This window comes from Rousettus aegyptiacus, unplaced genomic scaffold, assembly GCF_014176215.1.
Source record: "Rousettus aegyptiacus isolate mRouAeg1 unplaced genomic scaffold, mRouAeg1.p scaffold_m13_p_10, whole genome shotgun sequence".
Classification (NCBI taxonomy): Eukaryota; Metazoa; Chordata; class Mammalia; order Chiroptera; family Pteropodidae; genus Rousettus; species Rousettus aegyptiacus.
The window spans coordinates 42,839,807-42,864,606 of NW_023416285.1; the positions used below are offsets into that span (position 1 = coordinate 42,839,807).

Below are 24,800 nucleotides of genomic sequence, written 5' to 3' on the forward strand. Positions count from 1 at the left end.
CCTATTACACTGTAGAGGAATTATGGATCTTTTTTTCCTAGAAGAGTCAAAATATCTTAAAGACTAAAGGGAGCAACGTAGGAGGAAAATAGCTAATGGTAATAAACATTTAGAAATCTTAGTAAGTTTAAGAATTAAATCTTTCTGAACAAAATCAGTATAAAAACAGGGAATGAAAAAATGAGTGGGTGAAGAATATGCTGACTTTAAATAAGCTAAGAGAACCCATGTGCTTTTTTATAAGTGAAGCTGAATACTTTCCTAGAATCTCTGTTAAAAAAGAGAATGGTACTTAAAAAAGAAAAAAAAAATGGCAGCGCCAATTCTTAGCTTCTAAATCACTGACTTCCAGCATCTGTTTCCCAAGCTGCTCTTGTGCCAGAGAGCTGGAACTGCAGTGCTCTCGGTAATAGAGCTCAGCGTTAGACAGATTATGCTGAAACTGATTCATTGGAACAAAGAGCTCTCATAGGCTGAAGCCACAAGCATCTGTTTCCTAGTGCCAAGATACAAAATGTGCAAAACTCATGAATTGTAGAAGAATAGTGTGAAATACAGATCATTGATAAGAAGAAATGTCTGTTCCGGACATGGCAAGGCTTTCTAACTCATATAGTCTTGTTACATAAAATATGCCTTCTCTAGTTTTTAAAAATTATGAATATTTTTAGTGGTGAGGGGGTAATGTAAAAGAAGGTAAATTTGGTTCCAATTAAGCTAAAGGAAAACTCCCTGCATGCTTAATATATTTATTGCCGGGTAACTAAGATTCAGAGCCAGTTCTGACTCAGTTGACCCAGTTACGGAGTAGGCCATTTTGATCTTGCTAATTCTTGATTATGTTACCCATGGTTTAACGCAAGGTTAAAAACACATAGATAATTTCAAACAAGAAAACTATCTCATTGAGGGATTTAGTTTAACTTTCACTCTCACCACATATTATCAGAACAATCATCTTTCCTAGAGCTATGCTTTCACCTATTCTTTATATATTCTGGTATAGGTACCATTCTTTTTTCTTTTCTTTGAATTTTATTAAGATATCATTGACATACAGCACTGCATAATTTTAGGGTATACAGCGTAAAGACTTAACTTACATATATCATGTAATTTACTACAATAAATTTAGTTAAAATTCATCTTTCATAAGAATAAACAGTTTTCCTTGTAATGAGAACTTTTAGGATCACTCTCTTAGCAACTTTCAAATATACCGTATAACAGTGTTTACCATAGTCATCATGTGCCAAACAATCCAAACAGTAAATGGTAAAGACACATAAGAGCCTAGAAGAATTGATAGTTAAATTGCCTATATGGAACTCACTAAGAATTGATAATATAGCCTTTTTATCCCAAATTTCAAGTGTTTTGTGACCCAACCCTGCTTTACAAGGCATTTTGCTTATCAATGGATAAAGGTAACAGAAGATGAAGAAAATAAACAGCGAACGTGATTGAGATTAAATACTAACTCACCCTTTCTCTTCCTTCTTTTTTTTTTTTTTTTTACAGGCATGCATATCATTCTGTTTCAACTCCCCCCGTTTACCCTCCTAAAAATGACCTGAAACTGCTTGTGGCAACTTCATCTCTCCAGAGTTCCGATGCCGTCATCATCCATCCTGGAGCCATGCTTGCTATGTTGGACCTCCTGGCCTCTGTTGGGTCAGTGACACAGCCAGAAGTAAGCTTGCACGTGTTGGTTCCCTCCCGTCTATAATGAGTGAAAGGATGCGAGTGTGACTGCATGAGCAAGGGAGTGGGGCCAGGAAAGATGGTAAGTGATATGAAACCATTTCATATCACATACTAAAGTAGGTAAAGGAAAAAAATATAGATATATAGGGTGTTTCTATTAATTTTCTTTAGTTTATAAGTTAATTTTTATTAATTTTCTTAATGAATGGCAGACACAAATGTTTTAGAATATAATTCATTTGTTACAAATGCAGCCAAGATGGTTACTTCTGGTGCAAAAATAACTGTTTCTCCTCATAAATCTTGTTCAACAGTGGAAAAGGTTAATAAGTAGTACAGAAGGAAAAATGACTAAAGATACCAGTTTGAGGCCATTTTTCTGTTTTGACTTGTAGCATTCAAGATTTTGGGTAAACTAGAGTTTGGGTGGTTAATTATGTTAAAACATATGGCCTCTAAGGCCTAAAACTGACACAAATGTAAAGAATAGGCCTTCTTTTAAACTGGGTATTTACCCACCATGAAAAAGACTTTACAGCCACAATTTCTACAAAATTAAAAATACAATTAGTTATTTATTCATGTAATACAAAAGACTTGGAAGAGAATGGAGTCCAGCTGGCTATATTAGCAAAATGAGGATAGCAAATGTCTGTCTAGCCCTGTTCTGGAGTTGCTATATATCACTCTAAAGCAGCTACTTAATTCATCTCAATGTAATTTGAAGCATGTAGAGACCTCATATTAGAAGGTGTGCTTCATGTGGAAAGAAATATCACCTCTCTTACTAAGAACACCCCAGTGGCATGGATTTCTTTGTTAACTTTAGTATGCTTTGGACCTTCAACTTGCCGTGGCAAATGTTTTACAATCCCTGGTGCATACAGAAAGAAACCAGCAGGTCATGTGTGAAGCTGGTCTTCATGCACGACTGCTGCAGCGGTGCAGTGCTGCACTGGCTGATGAGGACCACTCACTGCACCCGCCCCTCCAGCGGATGTTTGAACGATTAGCCTCCCAGGCTCTGGAGCCCATGGTGCTGAGGTCAGTCGTTCTGTTTTTCACATTTGAATTAGCCTAATTGCTAATGGTAGTTCCTAGTGTCTTTATATGCAAGAGTTCTTCCGTTCATAGACATAGATTCAGGTATCTGTGGACAAAGCTAAAGCACAACAAAAATGGGTAAAATGCTCAAAATATAGCACTTAGAAACATAAATCTAGTTGCTAGTAAACGGATTGTTTCTGTCATGGTTATTTCTTCCATTTGAATCCATCAGACTCTTACTTTCCTTTAAAAATAAAGTTATGTTATTTATACTTATGACTTGCGTCTACTTTATATTTAAGAACTTTGTATGTGAGAACTTTTAAGAAATACCTTTTAAACTTTTTTATTTTAAAATAATTATGGATTCACAGAAAGTTGTAAAAATGGGTCAGAGAAATTCTATATCCTCTTCATCTAATTTCCTCTATTGGTTACATCCTATGTAACTATAGTGCAGCATTGAAACCAAGAAACTGGCATTGGTACAATGTGTCCATGTTTGCTATTGATCTCTATTATTTATCACATGTAGATTTATGTAACCACCTCACAGTAAAGACGTCACAAAGATCTCCGTAGTGCTACCCTGTTATTGTCACAGCCACTCCCCTAACCCCCACAAACTAGTAATCTGTTCTCCATCTTCATAATTTTGTCCCTTTGAAAATGTTATATAAAGTCATATAATATGTGATTATAATGCCTTTAAGATGCATCTAAATTGTTACATATCAATAGTTTATTGCCAGTAGTATCCCATAGTATAGATATACCTTCTACAGTTTAATATTCAAGAAATATATATTTTTTAAATAACATTTTAATGGAAGAAAAACAGTGCTTTGTGTTTTAAAGATAAGAGAACATTTTTAAAAATATTTTTCCTGAAACTGCCTAACCAGATTTAATGTATAAGTCATGTATCCTTTCTAACAAAAATACACTCAGATATTTTGTCACTTATAGAATATAAGTGGCACTCTTTATAAGATAATTGTTTTCTGCTATTAAGGTGCTGTTTTCTCATGTAACTTTTAGGAACTTTCTTAAAAATAGTTGGACTTGATTATAATTTATATTTTTTAACTGACTCTAAACTAATGATGGATTAAGAAAAACCCATGTGGTAAATGTTTGTTAAACAATTTTGTACCAGGGACTATGCTAGGCCTTGATAATACCCAGATGAATGAGACAGTTCCTACTCACTTCATCCATCTTCTTATGGATATGATCAGAATCCTAAAATACTGAAAATAGCATGGGGATTTCCCCATGATACTTTTTGATAATCTGCTACTTTAAAGGAGAGAGACAGACAGAGACAGAGACAGAGAGAGTCAGAGAGAGACAGAGAGAGAGAGAGACAAAGACAAAGATAGACTCCATAGTGTAGTGGTTAGCACATCTGCTTTACATGCAGAAGATCCTGGGTTCGTGCCCCAGGTGGAGCCACAAACCATACCCTGGATGTACCATGCCCCCAGTGCATGTAGCAAGAGCGTGTGGGAGGAGATGCCCTGCCTTCAGAGATCTAGTTCTTAAGGGGAAAACGGCAACATCCATAGGTCAGGGCAACATCCATAGGTCAGGGATAAAAGGCGGGGAGGGTGGGAATTAAAGAATGGGGGAGGGGGAAGTAGAGAGAGAGGGAGAGAAGGACTATATCCTACCCAATACTAGTATTTTACTAAATAATGTATACTAACTACCCAGTTAGATAAACAAGAGTAAGCAATGGCAATCAACCATTTGGACATGCTCAATTTTTCACAGTGAATTCTCAGAAGACCAGGTCATATGATGGCACAGGTACCCAGGTTCTGAAAAGCTATAGGTTATTAACTAATTATGTATCACACTCTACATGAAAAACTAGAAAAGAGTACAGCACATTCCAGGAAAACATGCTTATATTTCATTTTCTAGTCCTTCACAAATTCTGTACACTTTTCAGTGCTTGGTGATTAAAATGTAAAATTAATATTGAATAGTATTTTAAAATAATTGTTTGGATTGTTTCATACATATTTTCATTAAAGTGTTATAATTCATTAAATCCCTTTTTTATGTGTGTTCGGTTTATGATTTATGTAATATTCTTTATAAAGGAATAATTCTGCTTTGTTTGTTCTTTAGGGAGTTTTTGCGTTTAGCAAGTCCTTTAAATTGTGGTGCCTGGGACAAAAAATTGCTAAAACAATATAGGGTCCACAAACCAAGTTCACTGAGTTATGAGCCAGAGATGAGAAGTAAGTTGAACTTTGAAGTTCTTTTTTGGGGGGTTGATTTTATAAATTAAAATCATGTGGGGGGTGAATGTTATTCAAGAAGCTTGACTGTGAAAGAAAGGAAAGAGAAGTGTTCGTTGTAACTTAAATACAGAAACACAAGATTCAATTGATTGACTGATGCGGGTAGGGAAGGAATCATTGAAAGAATAAGCCAGATCCAGAGGAGATGAGAATTATGTGGAAAGGTAATACTTCTTTCTCAGAGGCTCCATAATTACTTTGCCTTTCTCAAGTAGCCTTTGTGGCCTGGAGTAGAGTGGTTGATTGGATTATTAGCAATCCATGGGGTTTACAGGATAGCTGCTGCAGGAGGATCCGGACAGGAAATTAAAAATACCGGTAAAAGTAGTTGAAGAGATACATCCATGAGTATAGGCTGTATAGGGAAAGAAGTGGAGCCACTGTTACAATATAATTTAATTATAAATTGTAGCTCATAATTTATGAAAATCAGATTATGTTTATATCTCACAAAATTATTTCTTATTTCTCTTTGAGAAAAAAGGGCAAAATATTCTAGAAGCATTCTAACAGAAACAGGTGATCCTTCTTATGAAAAAGAAATCAGATAAATAACAGAAACTTACCAGTTCCGTTTTCCCCCATTTAATTCTTCCCTTACAACTAAAATTAAATATGCAATCACAAAAGTACTTGAACTAGAAAATTCCTATATGTATGTAAATGATAACAATTTCAAGAATGAAAAGACAAACATTAAATAAACTCTTCTATTTTTCAGGAATGAATTACAAATGTAATTATTATCTGTACTCCGCAGTTTCTATCATTTCTACAGTGCATTTATTACTTTAATAAGTAAAAAAGGAAACATGCTGTTTAAGTTTTAAAACGAATGTAAGGTACATTAAAACTAATAGCTTTCTTTAGTGTTTACCAATAACATTATTCTGTATAGAAATTGAAGAGCGGTATTTAAAAATCAGCCTTACAAAGTCATTATCTTAGAAACCTACATGATATTTTTCCCAAGAAATTTTTTTTGACTTACAGGTAGTATGATCACATCTATGGAAGGTCTGGGTTCTGATAATGTTTTCAGCTTGCATGAAGATAATCATTACCGGATAAGCAAGAGCCTGGTAAAATCTGCAGAAGGAAGTACTGTACCCCTGACCAGGGTGAAGTGTCTGGTCTCCATGACAACCCCACATGACATCAGACTTCACGGGTCATCAGTTACTCCAGCTTTTGTTGAATTTGACACATCCCTTGAAGGGTTTGGGTAAGGAATTGCAAGATAGTCAAGCCTTATTGTATCATTTTATGCCTCATACTTGCCTTTGACAAGTAGATCTTTGGTTTTAAACCTACTTGATTAAAAAAAACTGTATACTATGTATTTTCAAAGTATTGAGTTCTTTGAGCAGGTTATTTTAAGATTTTTAGATTGAATTATTTTTATTTTGCTAAGTAAATTGATATGATATTAGAGTCATCAGTCTAGGGTCTATGGTCCAAATCTTTTTTTGTAAGTTATACTTTTTCATAAACAGTTTTATTTTAACAAAGCCATACTCATTTATCTATGTGTCTTTGACTGCTTTCATGTTAGAATGACAGAGTTGAATAATCTTGGAAGACTATCTGGCCTGCAAAGCGTAAGATATTTATGGTCTGGCCCATCCCAGAAAATGTTTACCAACCCCTTATATAGTACAATAAATTTATAGATAATGCAAATTAAAATTGGATTAAAAGCTCTTTGGGTTTTATTATCATTCTTTCCTTTAATTAACTGGCTTAGTATCTTATACATTATAAATGTTCAGTGACTATCACATCAAATGAGTATATACTTCCAAGTGGCAGAAAAGGCTATCATAGCAGAAACAACAATAAAGAATATAGAGAGACTCTAGAAGAATTTATAAAGTCCAGCTTCGTAATGGACACATACTAATAGAATAGATCTATGTATGTACTTATAGTTGTTTGTAGGATTCTTAGGCATTGCTCTAAAACTATAAATTGTATTTTAAGAAGATTGCCATGGGTTATTATTGAATAGTAGATTAAACCGTATTTGGGAATAGGCAAAACTAATAAGAACAATGGTCACAGAGAAGCATGACTCACCAGGCAGAGGCACAGGGGAGTTTTTTGGTAGTGATGTAATTGTGCCCATGTCTTGAACAGGGTTATACATTGGTAACATTTACCATATGCAAATTATGCTTTGATTTTTTTTTAATTTAAATTAAAAATGATGCCGTTGGAGATTTTTAAAGTATATTTTTCAGTACTCTCACATAATTAAAAGGGAAGGACTTTGTTAGGTATCTAGATTTATTCCATCATCTCTTATCTCTAGTTACCCTTAAATAATGGCCATTTATTTCTGCATGGTAAGTATATAATGATAACAGAAGAAAACAGTTGGTTTCTAATATGTGCATTGTCTTTTCTACAATAGCTGCCTATTCCTGCCCAGTTTGGCCCCTCATAACGCCCCTACAAACAATGCCGTCACTACAGGTCTTACTGATGGGGCTGTGGTCAGCGGCATTGGTTCCGGTAAATATTACCTTCTTTGTTTATGAGATTTCTTTTTTCAGTAGATTATATTGCATCTACAGTTTATTACTTTTTTTTTTGGCTTTTTAAAAATGTAAATAAGAGTCAGCACAAACTCTGTCATTGTTATTTTCCTGTTTTTACTGTAGGTGAAAGAGTCTTTCCTCCTCCATCTGGCTTAAGCTACTCTAGCTGGTTTTGTATTGAACATTTTAGTGCTCCTCCGAATAACCACCCTGTCAGACTTCTGACTGTTGTGCGCCGAGCAAATTCTTCTGAGCAGCATTACGTGTGCCTTGCCATGGTTCTGTCAGCGAAAGACCGATCTCTGATTGTTTCCACCAAAGAGGAACTATTGCAAAACTATGGTCAGTCGCCGTCTTTTTCTTTTTGCTTCTTGTGATCATTGAAAGTTTTATGTTGACTTTAATATTCATTTTTTAAGGTTTGTCTGGTCATTCTTTTCCAAGTTAAATTATTACAGACTAGAACAGGTTACATGAAATCTTGAATATTGTTTACCAATGACTTTTAAGGTACTTTTAAAAGAGACTTAGAAAACAGTAGAGTCCCTAAAAATAAGGGTTCATCTCTACTTGCCAAGAAACCACAGCTTTTGCTAAGAAAGCAGAGTGCTTGTTTAATATATTTTAGTAAGGATCTTCATTGGCTGTGAATTACGTTTCACTAATGAATATTCATTGAGCACATGCCTACCATATGTGCCACTGTGCTAGACACAATAACATTTAAATTACTTTATCCATCACTTATCTTCAAGACTTAATACATACCACTTAATAATCTTGATTCCTTAATCTCCTTTGTAATAGTCTTAGCTCATCCATAGGTATATATTCTGTGTTGTCATTTTAAAATATAATCTTGGCATCAGTATGTATAGATATTTTAAGATTCCAAAAATAGTAATTAATATTTTATTTGTACTTCTTTCTGCATATAATTTAAACTTCAACTTTCAGAATATTTACTTGTATGTGCTTATACTCCAAAATGGTAGTAGGTCTGCTTTAAGTTACATAGTTAGAGTAACTCTTAAAAAAATTTTTGGAATGGGACAAATGAGTTTTTAGCATCTCGATTTCCACTGTTCTCCTGCTGCTTCTTAATGGTTAGAAAAGGTAAATTAATTTAATAAGCTTAACATTAAGATTAAATCAATATTAACCTATTCTTTCTTAGTATAATCTTACAACATACCGAGTAGCAAAGAGAAGCCAGATTGGAATCAGAAAGTGATTTCAGCATGTTAGCAAATCACCAGAGTTGTCTGGTGAAGCAGAAAACTTGGGTCAACTGTACTTTTGTATGCTGTAAGTCAGCTCCTTACTACCAGCTACTGTCAGGCAAGGGCCACAGCAATACAACCACAAACTAAAAATAGACAGTTTCCTCTTACATCACAGAGCAGAGCATATAACAAGAATAAAATTTTTAATTTCCCTGGTTCTTTTTCTAACCAATGCTATAATCAAAGGCATGTCAAACTAGAATTTCAAAAGACCATTTATAACAGACCATGACAGGTAATAATCAGCTAGTCCCTTTTTGTTGTCTCAAGTGACTATTTTATTTTCTATTTAATTTCCTGGATTTTTTATTTCATTAAATACTGTAATTTTATTCAGTTTTAACTACATGTATCTTGAACAGAAAAAAGCAAAAATATATCTCAGATTTTACTTCTCACTATAGTTTGGGTTTTTTCACTTAAGTCTTCATATTATTTTAACATAAAGCCAAGATCTAGATATGAGTAATTGTTAAAATGAGGATGATGTTAAGGATTTTATTTCTTTCCCTCTTTATTTTAGTTGATGATTTCAGTGAAGAATCCTCTTTTTATGAGATTCTCCCATGCTGTGCTCGCTTTCGATGTGGAGAACTTATAGTTGAAGGGCAGTGGCATCATCTGGTTCTGGTAATGAGCAAAGGCATGCTAAAAAACAGTACTGCAGCCCTCTATATTGATGGACAGCTTGTTAACACTGTGAAGGTAAGCATACCTGTGTTTGGAAAGCTCAACCTACTTTAAAAGATAGTTTGGGGGCTCAGGAGTGAGTGCGTGCATGTCTGTGCTTGTGTGCCCAGGATTATTTTTTAAATTGCTATCTTAATTTTAAATTGACCTTCAGTATCCACTTGAGCAATATGCTAGAGTCATGTGCCTGGCTACTTATATCACTATATTAGAGCAGAATAGAAAGGAGGGATTACAGAGTAATAGTGAATAGTCAGTACTTGAGCTAGAATGCGAAGTGCTTTTTCACAATAGAGCAGTCAGTTGAAGGATGCCTAAATAAACTATGAATATAGCACATTGCCACTTTTTTGTTATTATTGTATACAGTTCAGTAGATTCTATTTTTCTTTAGAGCTGAAATTGTACTTATTCATCTTTGTTTTCCGATCACCCAGATTAGTCCCTGATAATAAGAGTAGGCGTTACATTATTGTTTGTTGAATTAATGAGTGTATAAATACTACTCTAGATAGCTAGATCTCAGTAGTCAGAAGACAGGCACGAGAGTTGAGGTAACCAGTAAAGAATCAGAATTTTCTTTTTTGAATAAGGATAAATGCTGCCCTTAAAATTCTTCATCTTCTAAAAGATAGTATCCATTTTTTATGATATCACTTGAAAGAAGCAACGTTCATCCTTTTGTGTGAATTAAAATTTAAAAAACAGTGAAATCTGCAGCTTCCTTGAATATATTTCCTTCCTGAATGATATTTTATTGACATTCTGTTTCAATATGATAAACCCTAAAATGCCCTTTCTAGCATTAGGTAGTTTGTCTGTATTAGAGAGTTGGGTGACAGATTTTCAGCTTCCATATCATGTTCCGGAATCTTGGCCTGTCCTCATGTTTCTCAACCTGACTGCTTTTGTATTTTGTAAGGTTGTATAACGTTGGGATAATAAAAATATACACAAAAAGTGCTTATTTTCCTGGAGAAAGGTCGGTTTTTGTTTGTTTGTTTTGTTTTGTTTTGGTCCTATCTTACATATTTGCTTTTGTTTTCTTTATAGCTTCATTATGTTCACAGTACTCCTGGGGGTTCAGGTTCTGCAAATCCACCTGTGGTTAGCACAGTCTATGCATATATTGGTACTCCACCTGCCCAACGCCAAATTGCTTCATTGGTTTGGCGCCTGGGACCCACGCATTTTTTGGAAGAAGTTTTGCCGCCTCCAAGTGTTACTACCATTTATGAGCTAGGACCAAATTACGTTGGAAGCTTTCAGGCTGTATGTATGCCATGTGAGTAACATTCTATTTTCTTAAAGTTGTATAAAACTTAACTCCTGCAGTGTAGAGGCATGAATAAATGCATGTGTGTATATAAGCTTAAACATTGTTTATCTAAAAAAGGGGACGTTTTCTACTTTTTTTCAACATGATACTATTGACCACTCACTAATATTCAAAATGTTCTCATCCACTGATCATACTGTGCTTTCCTGATTTTTGTCTTCATGCCTGATTACTAATTTTCTAGTTCCTTTTATTGACTCCAAGATATAGATATACTTCTCTAAGAGTCTAACTTCAACCTTCATCCTTTCTATAATTTCTCCTATTATATGAAGCAGTTTCAAGTGTGTCTACTCTTGTTAAAAGAAGGATGGGTCCAGAAACACACACATATATTCTTTAGGTTAGAGCAGTTAACATCAATTTTCCTCATCCCTTTCCTCCTGCAATCCACTCCTTGTTAACCTTTCTCCCAAAAGGAATTTTCAGTCTAAGGTACTGATGTTAAGCTACAGTTTCTTTGTAGTATTCTTTCCCAATAATGTTTTCCATTCCCTTGTTCTCATTCCACCAAAGTTCTCAAAAGAGTTTTAGGAGAACTATATTAAACATGGTAATAATGCTATGGCTAAGTAATTTGTCTTTCGCTCATGTTCTTGATTTAAATAGTATCTAATAATAGCTAACACTTATTTGAGCACTAAATATGTGCTAAATAAGTTAATACAAGTGAAAGACATAGCTATCCTAAACATTTCACAAATGTTTATTCATTCCCTCAAAATATTGGAAGTTAGGTACTGTTTTTATCATCCCTATTTTACAGATGAGGAAACGGATGTACGGAGATGTATATAGGTCACAAAGCTTTGAAGTGATATAGCACAGATTCATACTTAAGCCATAAGCCATCTAGCTCCAAAACTTGGGTCCTTAACTGTGCTCTGTGCTGTCTAGGAGATGAGAGAGACGAGTATTGAGGGCTGTCACTGGGGAGAGACCTAGCGCTACAAAGCTCACAGGCATTCTGCTCATTTTCATTTATTTTTTCCTTTGAATCTAAGGGAAATGTTTTGTGATTTGTTTAGTAACAGTTAAAACTCTTTTCCTTTATGGTTATGCTATATGTGAAGCATATTTTTAGAGTAAAACTTAGAATGTAAAGATCTATGTTTTCCTTATTTTATAATTAAATAAATGAGCTGAAAATTAAGTAAAACAGCTTTTAAATTCAGCTTCCTTATTCCACTTTAAAAGATTTTCAAGTCTGCCAACTTAAAAATGATAGTAAGAATAGAAAATTGGTGGAGGATAATGATTTTGAAAAGAATTTTTCTTCTTTTGAAGGTAAAGATGCAAAATCTGAAGGTGTAGTCCCATCTCCCGTGTCACTGGTACCAGAGGAAAAGGTGTCATTTGGCCTCTATGCACTCTCGGTGTCTTCCCTAACAGTGGCAAGAATCCGGAAGGTGTACAACAAGTTGGACAGCAAAGCCATTGCTAAGCAGGTAAGCAGAATGATTTCCCAGTAAGCTGTGGCTGATTCTCACTGGGAAGATGTTTCAGAGCTTCATTATGGGTACCACCCAAATATGAGGGGTTGCAGAAAACAGTGCCTTTCATTGTATCCATATTTGGTTTCTTTTTCTTTGAATTCAAGCCAAAATGTATTTAGATATTAGCTTAATTTGGAAAATGAGAATTGTTCTCTAAGTTCATGGTTTAATTCTGTTATTTTTATTAGCAGTTTAAGAAACCGAATTTTAGAATATTAAAGAAAACAACTGCTATTTTTAAGGCCATGACTTAAGTTTTTTCTGGATCACCTACTGTGTGCACCATTTCTTTTAAGACACATCAATAGATAATGAGAAGATTCCTGTGTTGATGGTTCTTAAATTCTAGTGGATGAGACAAGCAATAATAACTAAAGAAATAACCTAATGATAAGAGTATGTTAGAAGGTGAAGAATTCTATGCAGAAAAATAAAGCAGGGAAGGGGAAAGAAATAAGCTTATAGTTTTACATAGGATGGTCAGGGGAGGCCTCACTAAGCAGGTGATATTTGAGCAGACTCGGATGCATGAGGCAGCAAGCACTGAGAATGTGGAGAATGGATGGGATAGACTTATAGGGTGGGGGATATGGCCCTAAGGAAAGTGCATGTCTGCCACAGAGGCAGGTGTGGCTAGAGCAAAATGGGAGGCCTAGATAGCAGGAAAGGAATGCAGAGAGGTAGCAAGGATGATAGCAGCGGTCCCCAGCCTGTTTGGCACCAGGGACTGATGCTCCTATAAGAATCTAATGCCTGATGATCTGGGGTGGAGCTGAGGCGGTGATGCTAGTGCCAGGGAGCAGCTGCATATACAGATAAAACTTTGCCCACTTGCTCACCACTCAACTCCTACTGTGTGGTCTGGTTCTTAACAGGCTAGTACCAGTCTGCAGTCCGGGGGTTGGGGACCCCTGGACTATAGTATTTAGAATTCAGAGGTAAGTGTGAAGATGCTGGCTTTAACTGAGGGAAATAGGAAGCGTTATAGGGTTCCAGACATGGGAATGAAACATTATGACTTACTTTTAACCAGGATCACTATGACTTCTATTGAGAATAGATTGAAGGGAGACAAAAGTAGAAGCAAGGAGACCAGTTTTAAGGCCAGTGCAATAATAGTTTATATGGTGGTCAGAACTGGGGTGATAGCAATGTCTGTGTTGAGAAGTGATCAGATTTGAGGTATATTTTAAAGATCGAACTAAGAGTTTTTGGTGATAGATCGAGTATAAAGTGCAAAAAAGAGAAAGGAGTCAAGGAAAACTCCAAGTTTTATTTGCTTCAGTTAGGAAAATGTGAAGTCACTTTTTCTGATTTGGGGAAAACTACAGGAAAAGCAGTTGGGGAATATTCAGAATTATGTTTAGGAAATGTTTGAGAAGCATATTGGACACCTTAGTGGAGCTATCAGAGCCATTGGAAATAGGAATCTGGAGTTCAAGGGAGAGGTTTGAATGTCATGGATATTCATAGATGGTGTTTAAAGCCATGAAACTAGGTGCATTTACTGAAGTATAGATGTAGCTAGAAAAGAGAAAAGGTTTTTAACTGATACCCGGGACATTTCAGTGTTATTTAGTTGGGGAGATGAAGAAGAACCAGTCAGGAAGACTGAGTAGCAGCCAGCAAAAAAGGAGAAAAAACTGGAAGAGTCTTATATTATAGAAATCAGTAATATACTCTGGCAAATGTGTCAGCTCAGCAAGAAAGATTAGGACTAAGTACTTACCATTGCATTTAGCAATGTGGGAGTCCTCAGTGAGCTTGACAAGCTATTTTGCCTGATGATAGGAGGCAGAGCCCCAGGGAAAGGAAATACAAGAGACTGGAAGTAAAAGACTTGGAAACAGAAAGTATTGACAACTCTTGTGCAGAGGTTCATCTGTTAACATATGTACCATCTTCTAAGGAACATAAACTGTACATAAATTTAGTTCACAGATAATAGTAAAAGTAAAGTTTTATGGTTATATTTGGTTGAAAACACTGTGTGCACACACGAGTACATGTGCACAAAATCCGACATTTCTTTTATGTAATCATGTTTATAAACTCTTGGATTATTTATGTGATGTTTACTTGGATATGGAGTAAAACTAATATGTTTACTGATCAGAAGTACTTGAGTCAGTGAGTGAGGAGAAGCTAAAAACATAATAGTTTCATTCAGAAAGACCCCCAAAGCTGTTTCATAAGATCATCTATCTTCATCTCAGTAAATTGTATTTAACTTACTTTCTGTACGTTTTCACACCTTTGGAAGTGTTTGCACATTAAAAAAAAAAGAAAGAAAGAGAGAGAGAGAGAGAGAGAGAAGGAAGGAAGGAAGGAAGGAAGGAAGGAAGGAAGGAAGGAAGGAAGGAAGGTTAGGAGGGCGAGGGGTGAGTAGGGCGTTATTCTTACTTTCTTTCTTCCGTTCTTGCCTTCCATTCCTCCTTCCTTCCTTCATTCCTCTCTCTCTCTCCCTCTCCCTCCTTCCTTCCTTCTTCCGTCACCTTCCTTCCGTCCTGTCCTTCTCCTTCCCTTCCTCCTTCCCTCCCTCCCTCCCCCCTCCCTCCCGCTCCCTCCTCCTCCTTCCTGCCTTCCTTCCTTCCTTCCTTCCTTCCTTCCTTCCGCTCCTTCTTCCTTCCATTCCTTCCTTCCTTCCTCCTTCCTCCTCCCTCCCTCCCTCCCCCCTCCCTCCCTCCCTCCCCTCCCTGCCCCCCTCCCTCCCTCCCCCTCCTAAACACTCCTTTTTAATATTCTGATAAGGGGAGAGAGAAAATATATGTTACCAGTCATGTGTGTGTTTTTTTTTCTTTTCTAATCAAAATATTCAGACTGAAATTTTGCCATTTGCAACAATGTGGATGGACTGAGAGGAAATTATGCTAAGTGAAATAAGTCTGACAAAGACAAATACTGCATGATTTCACTTAATATGTGGAATTTTTAAAAAATCATAACAAAAACAAAAACAGACTCATAGAAACAAAGAACAAATTAATGCTTGCCAGAAGGGAGGGTGGAAGAGGGATGGGTGACAAAGGTAAAGGAGAATATAGCCAGTAATATGATAACTTTGCATGGTGACAGATAACTAGACTTAGTGTAGTGAGCACATAGTAGACATATAAAGTCAAATCGCTGTGTTGCACACCTGAAACTAATATAATATTATATGCCAAATATGCATTAATTTAAAATTAAAATTCAGACTGTTCCTCTGTAGTTACATTTTCTTTTTCCTTTCTTATTCTTCAGTTAGGCATTTCCTCCCATGAGAATGCCACTCCTGTGAAGTTGATACACAATTCAGCGGGACATCTTAATGGACCTGCTCGGACAATTGGGGCTACTCTGATTGGATACTTGGGTTAGTCAAATTGTCTACTGTTTCCAGCTTCTTAATTTACTTTCAAATCTGCTATCACTTTCCTCAGAGAAGGGGTGGTATTGAAATTCATAGTTTATAGTGCCGACCTATAATGTCCTTGCAATATGTAGAGATTAATGTAACAATCTCCAGTCCACTTTAAAAATTATAACCTTTCTAAAAATCCCATTAACTTTTTCCCTGTTTTGTGAGCACTAATGAGAACTGACCACATATGTCTGTGTCATTTTAAGGTAAATTTCACAGTACATTTAGGGACAGATGTAAAGACTTAACAAATAGCAATGATTGCTGCATGGTTTGGTGCAGCACTGGTGGCACTCATGATTGCTCCTGTTTTTTGGAAATGAGCTAGAAATAAGAACTTCAGAGTATAAACACTGAACCCAACTCTAATAAGAGTTAGAGCTGGTGGACATTCTGCAGAGCCTTCTACCTGATATCTGCTTTGAAAGAGTTGATTTGGGGGGGGACGGGGGTTAGATAATCTTGAAATGTAATCCAAAATTATATATTTTATTGTGCAAATCACTAAATAATGTTGGTTCCTTTTTAGAGTAACAAAAATAATTAACAAGTTAGTGTTGTGCCAGTCAGAATGCTACATGTTTATCAATCCTTGGCGGTTTTCATTGTCCCAGTGATGTGTACATAACTTTGTTTTTCTTTGTTGACTATATTGCATTGATAAAACAGTTTCCTTTATACTAAAGCACATGGAAGTTTTTCTTTATTCAGTTCAACAAATACTGAGCACTGCACTATGTCCTTTGCAAAAATATAGCAGCACTGTGGTAAGGTAGAAATGACTAAAAAAGTTCAAAGATTGATATTCCAGTCTCTATTCTGTCTCTGTGTGGCATTATGCCAGACATTTGAGCTCTACAAACTTCAGTTGTCATATATGAACTAGTAATGCTGACCCTACTTACCTTAAAAGGTAGTTTTAAAAATCCAGTGCTATGAGATATGAAAATCTTGTGAATATTGCAAAGCACGTAGAAATATGAAGTACATATCAGTTTTGTTTTTAAAAAACTCAATCTTAGCAGACAAACAACATTGCAACAATGTCCTTTATTTAAAAAAAAAAAAAAAAAAAACAGGGTTAGGAATGTAAGCGTGAATTTTTCGTTGTTATTAACACAAAGTTAGTTCCAGTACTGTATTTCCAAGTAATTATGCACTTCTGGGGTCACTGATGCACTGTTATTCAAATTACGTAACTGGGAGAAGCTTTGAGTAATGGTCAGTAATGTGCTTTGTGTGGGTTATCTATAGGGAATATGTCATCTTTGCCAGGATGGCTTCTCTATCTCTTTCCCCAATTCAGAGAGTTAAAGTGCCTTTGCTCTTCCCAGGTTATTCCCCACCACTTACCTTAGAAGTGCATTTCCAAGGCCTTTGTAGTTTTGAGTCTATATGTTACCCAAAGCTACATAGAAACATTGGTGCTTGCTCTCAAACCGAGCTCTTCTCTACGTACTTTTTTACCTCCCAGCTCTTCTGAGGCAGTATATACATTAGCATTTATTGCCTTCTCCCAAATTCTACCAGGAATTTTTTTAGAATTTTTATTTAAGGATTAAGATTTTTTTTTTAAGTATAATATATAATTAATTAATTACTTCTTAAGATGATTTATTCAGTTCTTGTTTACACAGGAAATTTATTTTAATTGTTTTTACTGTCTTTTAATCAGGAGTAAGAACATTTGTACCTAAGCCTGTTGCCACTACTCTGCAGTACATTGGTGGAGCTGCAGCCATTCTGGGCCTGGTGGCCATGGCTTCTGATGTGGAAGGGCTGTATGCAGCAGTCAAGGCCCTGGTTTGTGTGGTCAAGAGTAACCCACTAGCCAGCAAAGAAATGGAAAGAATCAAGGGCTACCAGGTTTGTAACCATAAAGCTTTGCCCTCACTTTCCTTTGCATAAAAAAATCTTCTGATTTTTATTATTTTTCATGGTTTTCCAAACTCTGGAAGAATTATATTGTCTAAGGAACCTTTAAAAGTCAATTTTTATTAAAACTAATATATTTCAAGTGAGAATATGAGTTTTTTTGGGGGGAGGGGGTTCATCTTTTTTCTCTTGCTTCATCAAATCTCACTTACTAAAACCTTGAATCAGGCTAAGTTATTTTCAGTGTTGCTTTGATATATTTGAATATATTTTCTGAACAATGGTTTGCTAATTTGGAGTTATTCTTCTTTATAGAAATAGTAATGAAATGAAGCAGGGTCATACAACCACCTGCTCTTGAAACTGCCAGATCGGTGATAGATCCAGAGCTCTCCCCGTTTTCCTTGTCTCCTCTCCACACCCAGTTATCTTTTACCAACCCCCCCCCCCCTTACTTCCTAAGGGAGGTGAGAGCCACTATCTAATACATGTGCCACTGCTAGTCCTGAAAACTTGTGTGGGACTGAAAATATGTAGTGTTCATATGTCCACAGTGTCTACTAGGTTTAGGTCAGAAAGTTAACCTATAAGAAGAGAAACAAGTATTTGGAGCAAAATTAAATCCCTATAGTGTAAATAAAGTAGTAAAAAATGTCTTCTCTAACTTTATTGGGAATGGATAAATTGTTTACTACTCTGCTTTCTGTAGATTTAATCACAATCTTTTGAGAAGTGTTTTGTTTTACAGAACTTTTATAAATATTGCAGCATTGTTTATCATGAAAAAATAGGAACAATCTAAATGTTCCAACAGTATGAGAATGACTAATAATGCTATAACCATTCTATAGAATATCATTCAGCCTTTGAAAACTATAATTATGAGACTATGTTAAAGAAAAAATCCTTTTGATAGAATGTTATATAGAGAAAAAGTAGAAAATTGTATATGATGGCAACAACAATTTAAGTATGTATTTGAATTGAAAGGCTTTATGTAAAAGTGAATATTTTAATAATAGAGTAATGGGATTTAGAAGTTATCTTAGAAGTCTCAGGAATTGTTCTGCATAGGGTTTTCCAGTGTGAGTAAACGTATATATATTTACATATATATTTATATATTTACATATATAGGATGATTGACAACAGGCATTTGGATTGTTCTCTTTTAGTTGCTGGCAATGCTGCTTAAGAAGAAACGTTCCCTTCTGAACAGCCACATTCTCCATCTGACTTTTTCCTTGGTGGGAACTGTTGATAGTGGACATGAGACCTCCATTATTCCAAATTCAACTGCTTTCCAGGATCTGCTTTGTGATTTTGAAGTATGTTCATAAACATTGACTGGTGGTATATGGTCAATGAATTCATTTCTTTTTCTTTGTATTGATAGAGTTCATTACTGTACAAGTTTGTCTCTAAGATGTGTTCTATAATTTCGTGATACTCATGTTAATGTCATTAGGATATTTCATTTTATAAATAGTGTAGAAGTGAAATGGTACAGTGCACTTTATTATCTAATTTGCTGCTGCCTCTTGCATTGCAAGAGACAAACATATTTTCATCAAATATTTCTGATAGAAACTCTTCCTTAGTAAATAGGAGCTGAGCCTGGAATTTGGGTTTTTAGTAGCTGCATAGTAATATCATTCATTTTGCCAAAATAACAAGATTTTTATTTCTACTTATTACCATAAACCACTTCCATTCTGTCTTCTCAAGGCACCACTTAATCTTGCATATTCTTTCTCCGTTTAACTTCTTGGTCTCAGTCCTTTACATACTCATCACTATATATTTCATAAATATATTTATCTTCCCCTGTGAAACTATAGGCTTTATGAGTGCAGAGGTCACAGCTATCTTTATCTTTGGTTCCCTGCTACCCTGCATGGCGCCTGGCACTTAATGTTGGATCATCGTAATGTCTAGACCCTAACTCTTCTTCCTCATAACTGCTGTAAGCTCTGTCTTGTCAGTTATTTTAAATTCTCGACAAATAGGCTATGTGCCCTAATTGCTTTACTGAAACTTTATTTTGGAAGCTTATTAGCAGTCTGGCCAATGTGTGATATACTCAGTTCTCAGCAGCTGTAGCTCTTAGTACACATAATGCAGTCTCTTTCCTTCTCGCATCTCCTAGTTCTTGTGCTAGCTGCAGGCATAACAGTCCTGGTTCTTATCTTTTTCTCACTACTCTCCCTATAATTTTATGGATATGAAATTTTTATTACTTTATGAAAAGTGTCCAACTTCACTTTATCTTTTCCATAAGTTTTTTATCTTTTCCTTTGTTTTCTTTTCTCAGATTCTCACCTAGTTCTGCAGACTCAGATCTATAGAGTTGACTCTCAAATCTCTAGCTTGACATCTGAACTCCAGACTTTTTTGCTCATCATTTCCATTTTTATGCCCCAGCAACACCTAAACTGAACTTAACGTCCTTCCTCAAATTAGTTCTTCCTTCTAACTTCTGTTTAGAAGTTCTTCCTTCTAACTTCTGGTTAATAACATCACCATTTCCCCATTCACTAAGGCTTGAAATTGGAAAATCAGCCTCCTCCTTCCTTGATGTTTATAAACACTTTGATATTAAGTCATATAGATTCTACTTCTGTATTTTATATAGTTCACCTTTTTTGTTTCTACTGTTATATCCTATTCCAAGCTTTAGTCAGCCCTCTTAACCTCTCACATACTCCTTACCCCCTTTCCTCAATCTACCATGTTTTTAGCTAATTTTTTATAAGCCATAATCATATCACTATTCTAAAACTTTCAGTGATTTCCCCGTCCTACACAATAAAGTACATATTTCTCACCCAATACTCAAATTTGTAATACACAAATCTCTCATCCTCTTGGAAAATGTCTGGTGAGCACTTTGAACCAGGTATACTATTAGGTGCTGAGCATGTGAAAATAAAGACAGAGGCCATGACTCAAGGCATTTAGTCCATTAGAAGAGAAAAACAAATCCAGAAACATTTGAAAATTTGTGAAAGCAGAAAGAATAATGGGAGTACTAAGGAGACCTACTTAACCAGGCCTAGCTTTGTTTAATCTAGCAACTGACACATTTAAATCATGGATTATTTTTAATTTCAAATTTCTAATTAAAATCTAATATACAGAATTAGATCTAATAATCAGATATTTAATAATATTTAAATATAATAATCAGAATTTTAGATGCTTGACATACGTTGGCTTCATTTTATATTACCTTGCTCACTTCGTGGCTTTATATAGTTTTCCTAATGACCCTAAACCATAATAAATAAATACTTAATTCACACTATTTTTTAGAACAGCTGTTTGGCAAGAACAAATAAAATGACTTTAATATCATACAGGCATTTTCTCTTTTAGTGGTAGCTTTAGAATTTATATTAGACATACACGTGTAACAGTCAAGTCTATCTTTAAAGAATATTATACCACTTCACCTGTAGCGTAAAAACCTTGCAACGCCATACTTCCATTTCTCCCTCTCCTTTGTGCTGTTATCAGACATTTTACTTCTATTTATGTTTATAATCCCCACAATACTTTGTACTACTTTAGCTTTAAATAGGCAATTATCTTTTAAAGATGTTTTTAAAATTCTTTTATATATTTCCCACATACATAGTATTCATGGCAATCTTTATTCCTTTGTGTAGATCTAGATTCCCCTCTTGCATAACCCTTCTGCCTAAAGAACTTCCTTTAAAATTTCCTACAACGCCTGGCTGCTGGGAATAAATGCTCCCATCTGAAAAAGTCTTTATTTCTTCTTTTCTTGAAAGATATTTTTGCATAGAATAGAATTCTTGCTGTCTTTTTCATTTTCATATCTTAAAGATGCGTTCAATCCATTGTCATTTTAATGTTTCTTCTCCTTGGGATTTGTTGGCATTTTTAGACCTTTGAGTTTGTCATTTTCATCAAATTGGAAATTTTTTTAGCCATTATGTCTTCAACTGCTTTTCCTGGTGCCCTCCTTCACCTTTTCTGGACTACACTTAGATTGCTGGATATTGTCCCATAAGTCACTAATGCTCTATCTAATAATTATTCCTTTTTTAACATTTTTTTCTCATGCTTCATTTTCATTAGTTTCTGTTGTTATATCTTCAAGTTTACTGATTTTTTTAGTGTCTAATCTGCTGTTAGTCCCATCCAATATATTTTTTATTTTAGATATTTTAATTTTTCATCTGTAGAACTTTATTTTAGGCCTTTGGTTATCTTCTTCTTCCCTCCTCATCATGTTCATATTTTTTTTGTTATATTCTTTAACAGATGGAGCACATTTTTAATAGCTTTTGGGGGGTTCTAATAACTCCATCATCTCTGTCATTTCTGGCCTACTACTAATAATGGATTTTTCTCCTACTTATGGGTAATAGTTTTCTTTTTCTTTGTTTACTTGGTAATTTTTTATTGGATGCTGAATTTTACATCATGAAGTGCTAGGTTTTTTGTTGTATTCCTTTTAAAGAGTATTGAACTTTGCTCTGGCATTGCAGTTGTCTTGATCCTTTGGAGACATGCTTCTAAGCTTTATTAGGGAGAACCTAGAAGAACTTTTAGTGGAGTGCTCATTTACTCCCACTACTAAAGGCATTACACTTCTGAGACATCTACCATGGATTACAAGGTCTCTATACTCTATTAGTGGGAGTGCAAACTACTTTCAGCTCTTTGTGAGATCCAGTAATTCTTTGGTGTACTATTTTGTGGTGATTAATTCCAGTTTTGGATCCCATACGAAATTCTAGTGATTCGGTCTTTGTATTCAGTATATACCATTTATTATATTCAGTATATTGTGTACATCATTGAATAATAGTATTCATTTATTCCAGAAAAACTTTACATATATCTTACCTTTCCAGTTGTTTAATAGAGTAATTTCATAGCAACTATTCCTTTTAAAACAGAATCAGAAGTCATATGTATAAGCAGTTTTATAGGGCTTCACAAAATAAAAATTATAATAAAATAATTATATTTAATTAAGAAGTGAAATAAGTTCCATGGGTGCATTTGTGTTTGTTGGATTGGCATTTGGAGTATTTTTTAACCTTAATATACCACTTTCTTTTATTTTTATTGTAGGTCTGGCTTCATGCACCATATGAACTTCATCTTTCTTTATTTGAACACTTCATTGAACTGCTCACAGAGTCCAGGTATTAGTTAATACTTGTATAGTTTGTTGTTTAGTTATAGAAGAGATGATAGTATAATGTATAAACTCTTCTTTCTCTTACAGCGAAGCATCAAAGAATGCCAAATTAATGAGGGAATTCCAGCTAATCCCAAAGCTGCTACTGACTCTTCGAGATATGTCTTTATCCCAACCTACCATTGCTGCTATTAGTAATGTGCTGAGCTTCTTACTACAAGGTTTTCCCAACAGCAATGATCTGCTCAGGTAGCAAAACTTTTGTATTTGTCTGTTTACTAACTGAAAGTATCAATAAGGTTAAGACGAATGAGATGACTAATTGTTTCTTATGCCTGTATAACACCTGTAATGTTAATACTATTCAGGATCTTTGTAAGGCACAGAAAACATGTGTGTCTCAGTATCTTGCCTTTGTAAAGCAAAGCCAGTTGTTGCCATTAGTTAATAATCAAATATTGTTGAGAAAGATATAGGAATGAACCCAGTGAGATTGATTGTCATGAACAGAAAAGTGCTCAGTATAGGAATTTTCGGTCCCTTTTCCCTGAGCCTTGCTAATTCTGTGTGTGTGTGCGTGTACGCACACACACATGCACACACACACCCATAATAGGCATGCCATCTCCTTAATATTTATTCTCTGTCACCCAATCAGAAGATGATATTTTATTTTTGCATATTCAAACCCTTTATATGATGTATTATTTTGCTGCTAATGTGAAATATGGCTTAAGTCCTATTTATGGTCTACAGAAATGTTCTAACATTCACATAATTTCCATCTTAACTAATGGAAGGAAAAAAACTACCTAACCAAAGTGTTTTCCAAGTAGAGAATTGCTTAAGCTGAGATTGACCACCGCTTATTTTTGTAATTTCCTAGGCACAGGTGAAATCACACCTACTTATTAATCACTCACTTACTTTTATATTCGTTTACTGCGAAAACATCTTTTTAACTTGATGACTGATTTAAAACGAGTTGAAAAATTATTTTGGAGATCAGTGTTATTATTAACAATATCTATTTAAATTTTATCCTGGTACTATAATGATCACTTTGCTAAAATGATCACTGAAACCTATCTTCACTTTACAAATTAAGAAACTAAAGCCCGAAAAGGTTAAGCTACTTGCCCCAAGTAACGAGATTAAAAACTGATAGAGCCAGGATTTTGACCTTACCTGTGTTTCTCAAACCCAAGTTGTTAACTGCTAAGCTACAATGGAGTGGATCCATATAGATAATGTTAAGTCATTTTAATTTGGATCGTGCTATTTGGTTCTCGAAATCATTTGGGTTAGTGCATTAAAGGACTCATTTCAGAGGAGGTATATTTTTCCCTATATTTTAAAACATTGTAACTTATATAATGTTAGTTGTGGTAGTCCTAGAGCAAGTAAACAAGTTACAATCACCTAAAGGTCTGTAAAAGATTACTTAAAATAAGAAGTACTGTTTTGTTGTTCATATCTTTGTTTTTTGTTTCTTTGTATTTTGTTGTTTATTTTGAGAAAAGAAAAAATAAAATTCATGACTTTTTTTCCTTTGATTTATAGGTTTGGTCAGTTTATTTCTTCTACTTTACCAACCTTTGCAGTTTGTGAGAAATTTGTAGTTATGGAAATAAACAATGAAGAGAAGCTTGACACTGGTGAGTTGATTCTGGAGCTTGAAGACTAATCACTATGCTGTATTTTCTTCTGGCACAAGTTAGACCTGAATTATATGTGATAATATTATATTACTTTTCCCCTTCTTTTTGCTCCTTTTGGTCTTTCGCAGGTGTATTTGTCTTAAATCAAGCCAATACAATATGCTGAAGTTCAGAATCACCCACAGAATTTAATGGGGTGTGAATTTTACTTTAAAAATAAAATCTTTCTCATTTTTAGAGGATTTATAACAAT

At 34.9% G+C, this 24,800-nt stretch overlaps 1 protein-coding gene across 10 annotated transcripts in view; it reads left to right on the plus strand.

Annotated features, from left to right (window-relative positions):
• The window catches only part of WDFY3 (WD repeat and FYVE domain containing 3), a 223,490-nt gene that overhangs the window by 121,076 nt on the left and 77,614 nt on the right, over positions 1–24,800 (plus strand). For all 10 annotated transcript variants that reach the window (XM_036227766.1, XM_036227765.1, XM_036227769.1 and 7 more), the window contains 15 exons: positions 1,522–1,693; positions 2,537–2,751; positions 4,897–5,009; positions 6,066–6,297; positions 7,489–7,589; positions 7,739–7,957; positions 9,425–9,606; positions 10,645–10,876; positions 12,218–12,378; positions 15,670–15,781; positions 17,505–17,695; positions 18,880–19,032; positions 22,817–22,890; positions 22,974–23,135; positions 24,450–24,544. In XM_036227766.1, the coding sequence (XP_036083659.1) occupies positions 1,522–1,693; positions 2,537–2,751; positions 4,897–5,009; positions 6,066–6,297; positions 7,489–7,589; positions 7,739–7,957; positions 9,425–9,606; positions 10,645–10,876; positions 12,218–12,378; positions 15,670–15,781; positions 17,505–17,695; positions 18,880–19,032; positions 22,817–22,890; positions 22,974–23,135; positions 24,450–24,544 (2,414 nt within the window). The remainder of the gene's footprint in view (positions 1–1,521; positions 1,694–2,536; positions 2,752–4,896; positions 5,010–6,065; positions 6,298–7,488; positions 7,590–7,738; positions 7,958–9,424; positions 9,607–10,644; positions 10,877–12,217; positions 12,379–15,669; positions 15,782–17,504; positions 17,696–18,879; positions 19,033–22,816; positions 22,891–22,973; positions 23,136–24,449; positions 24,545–24,800) is intronic.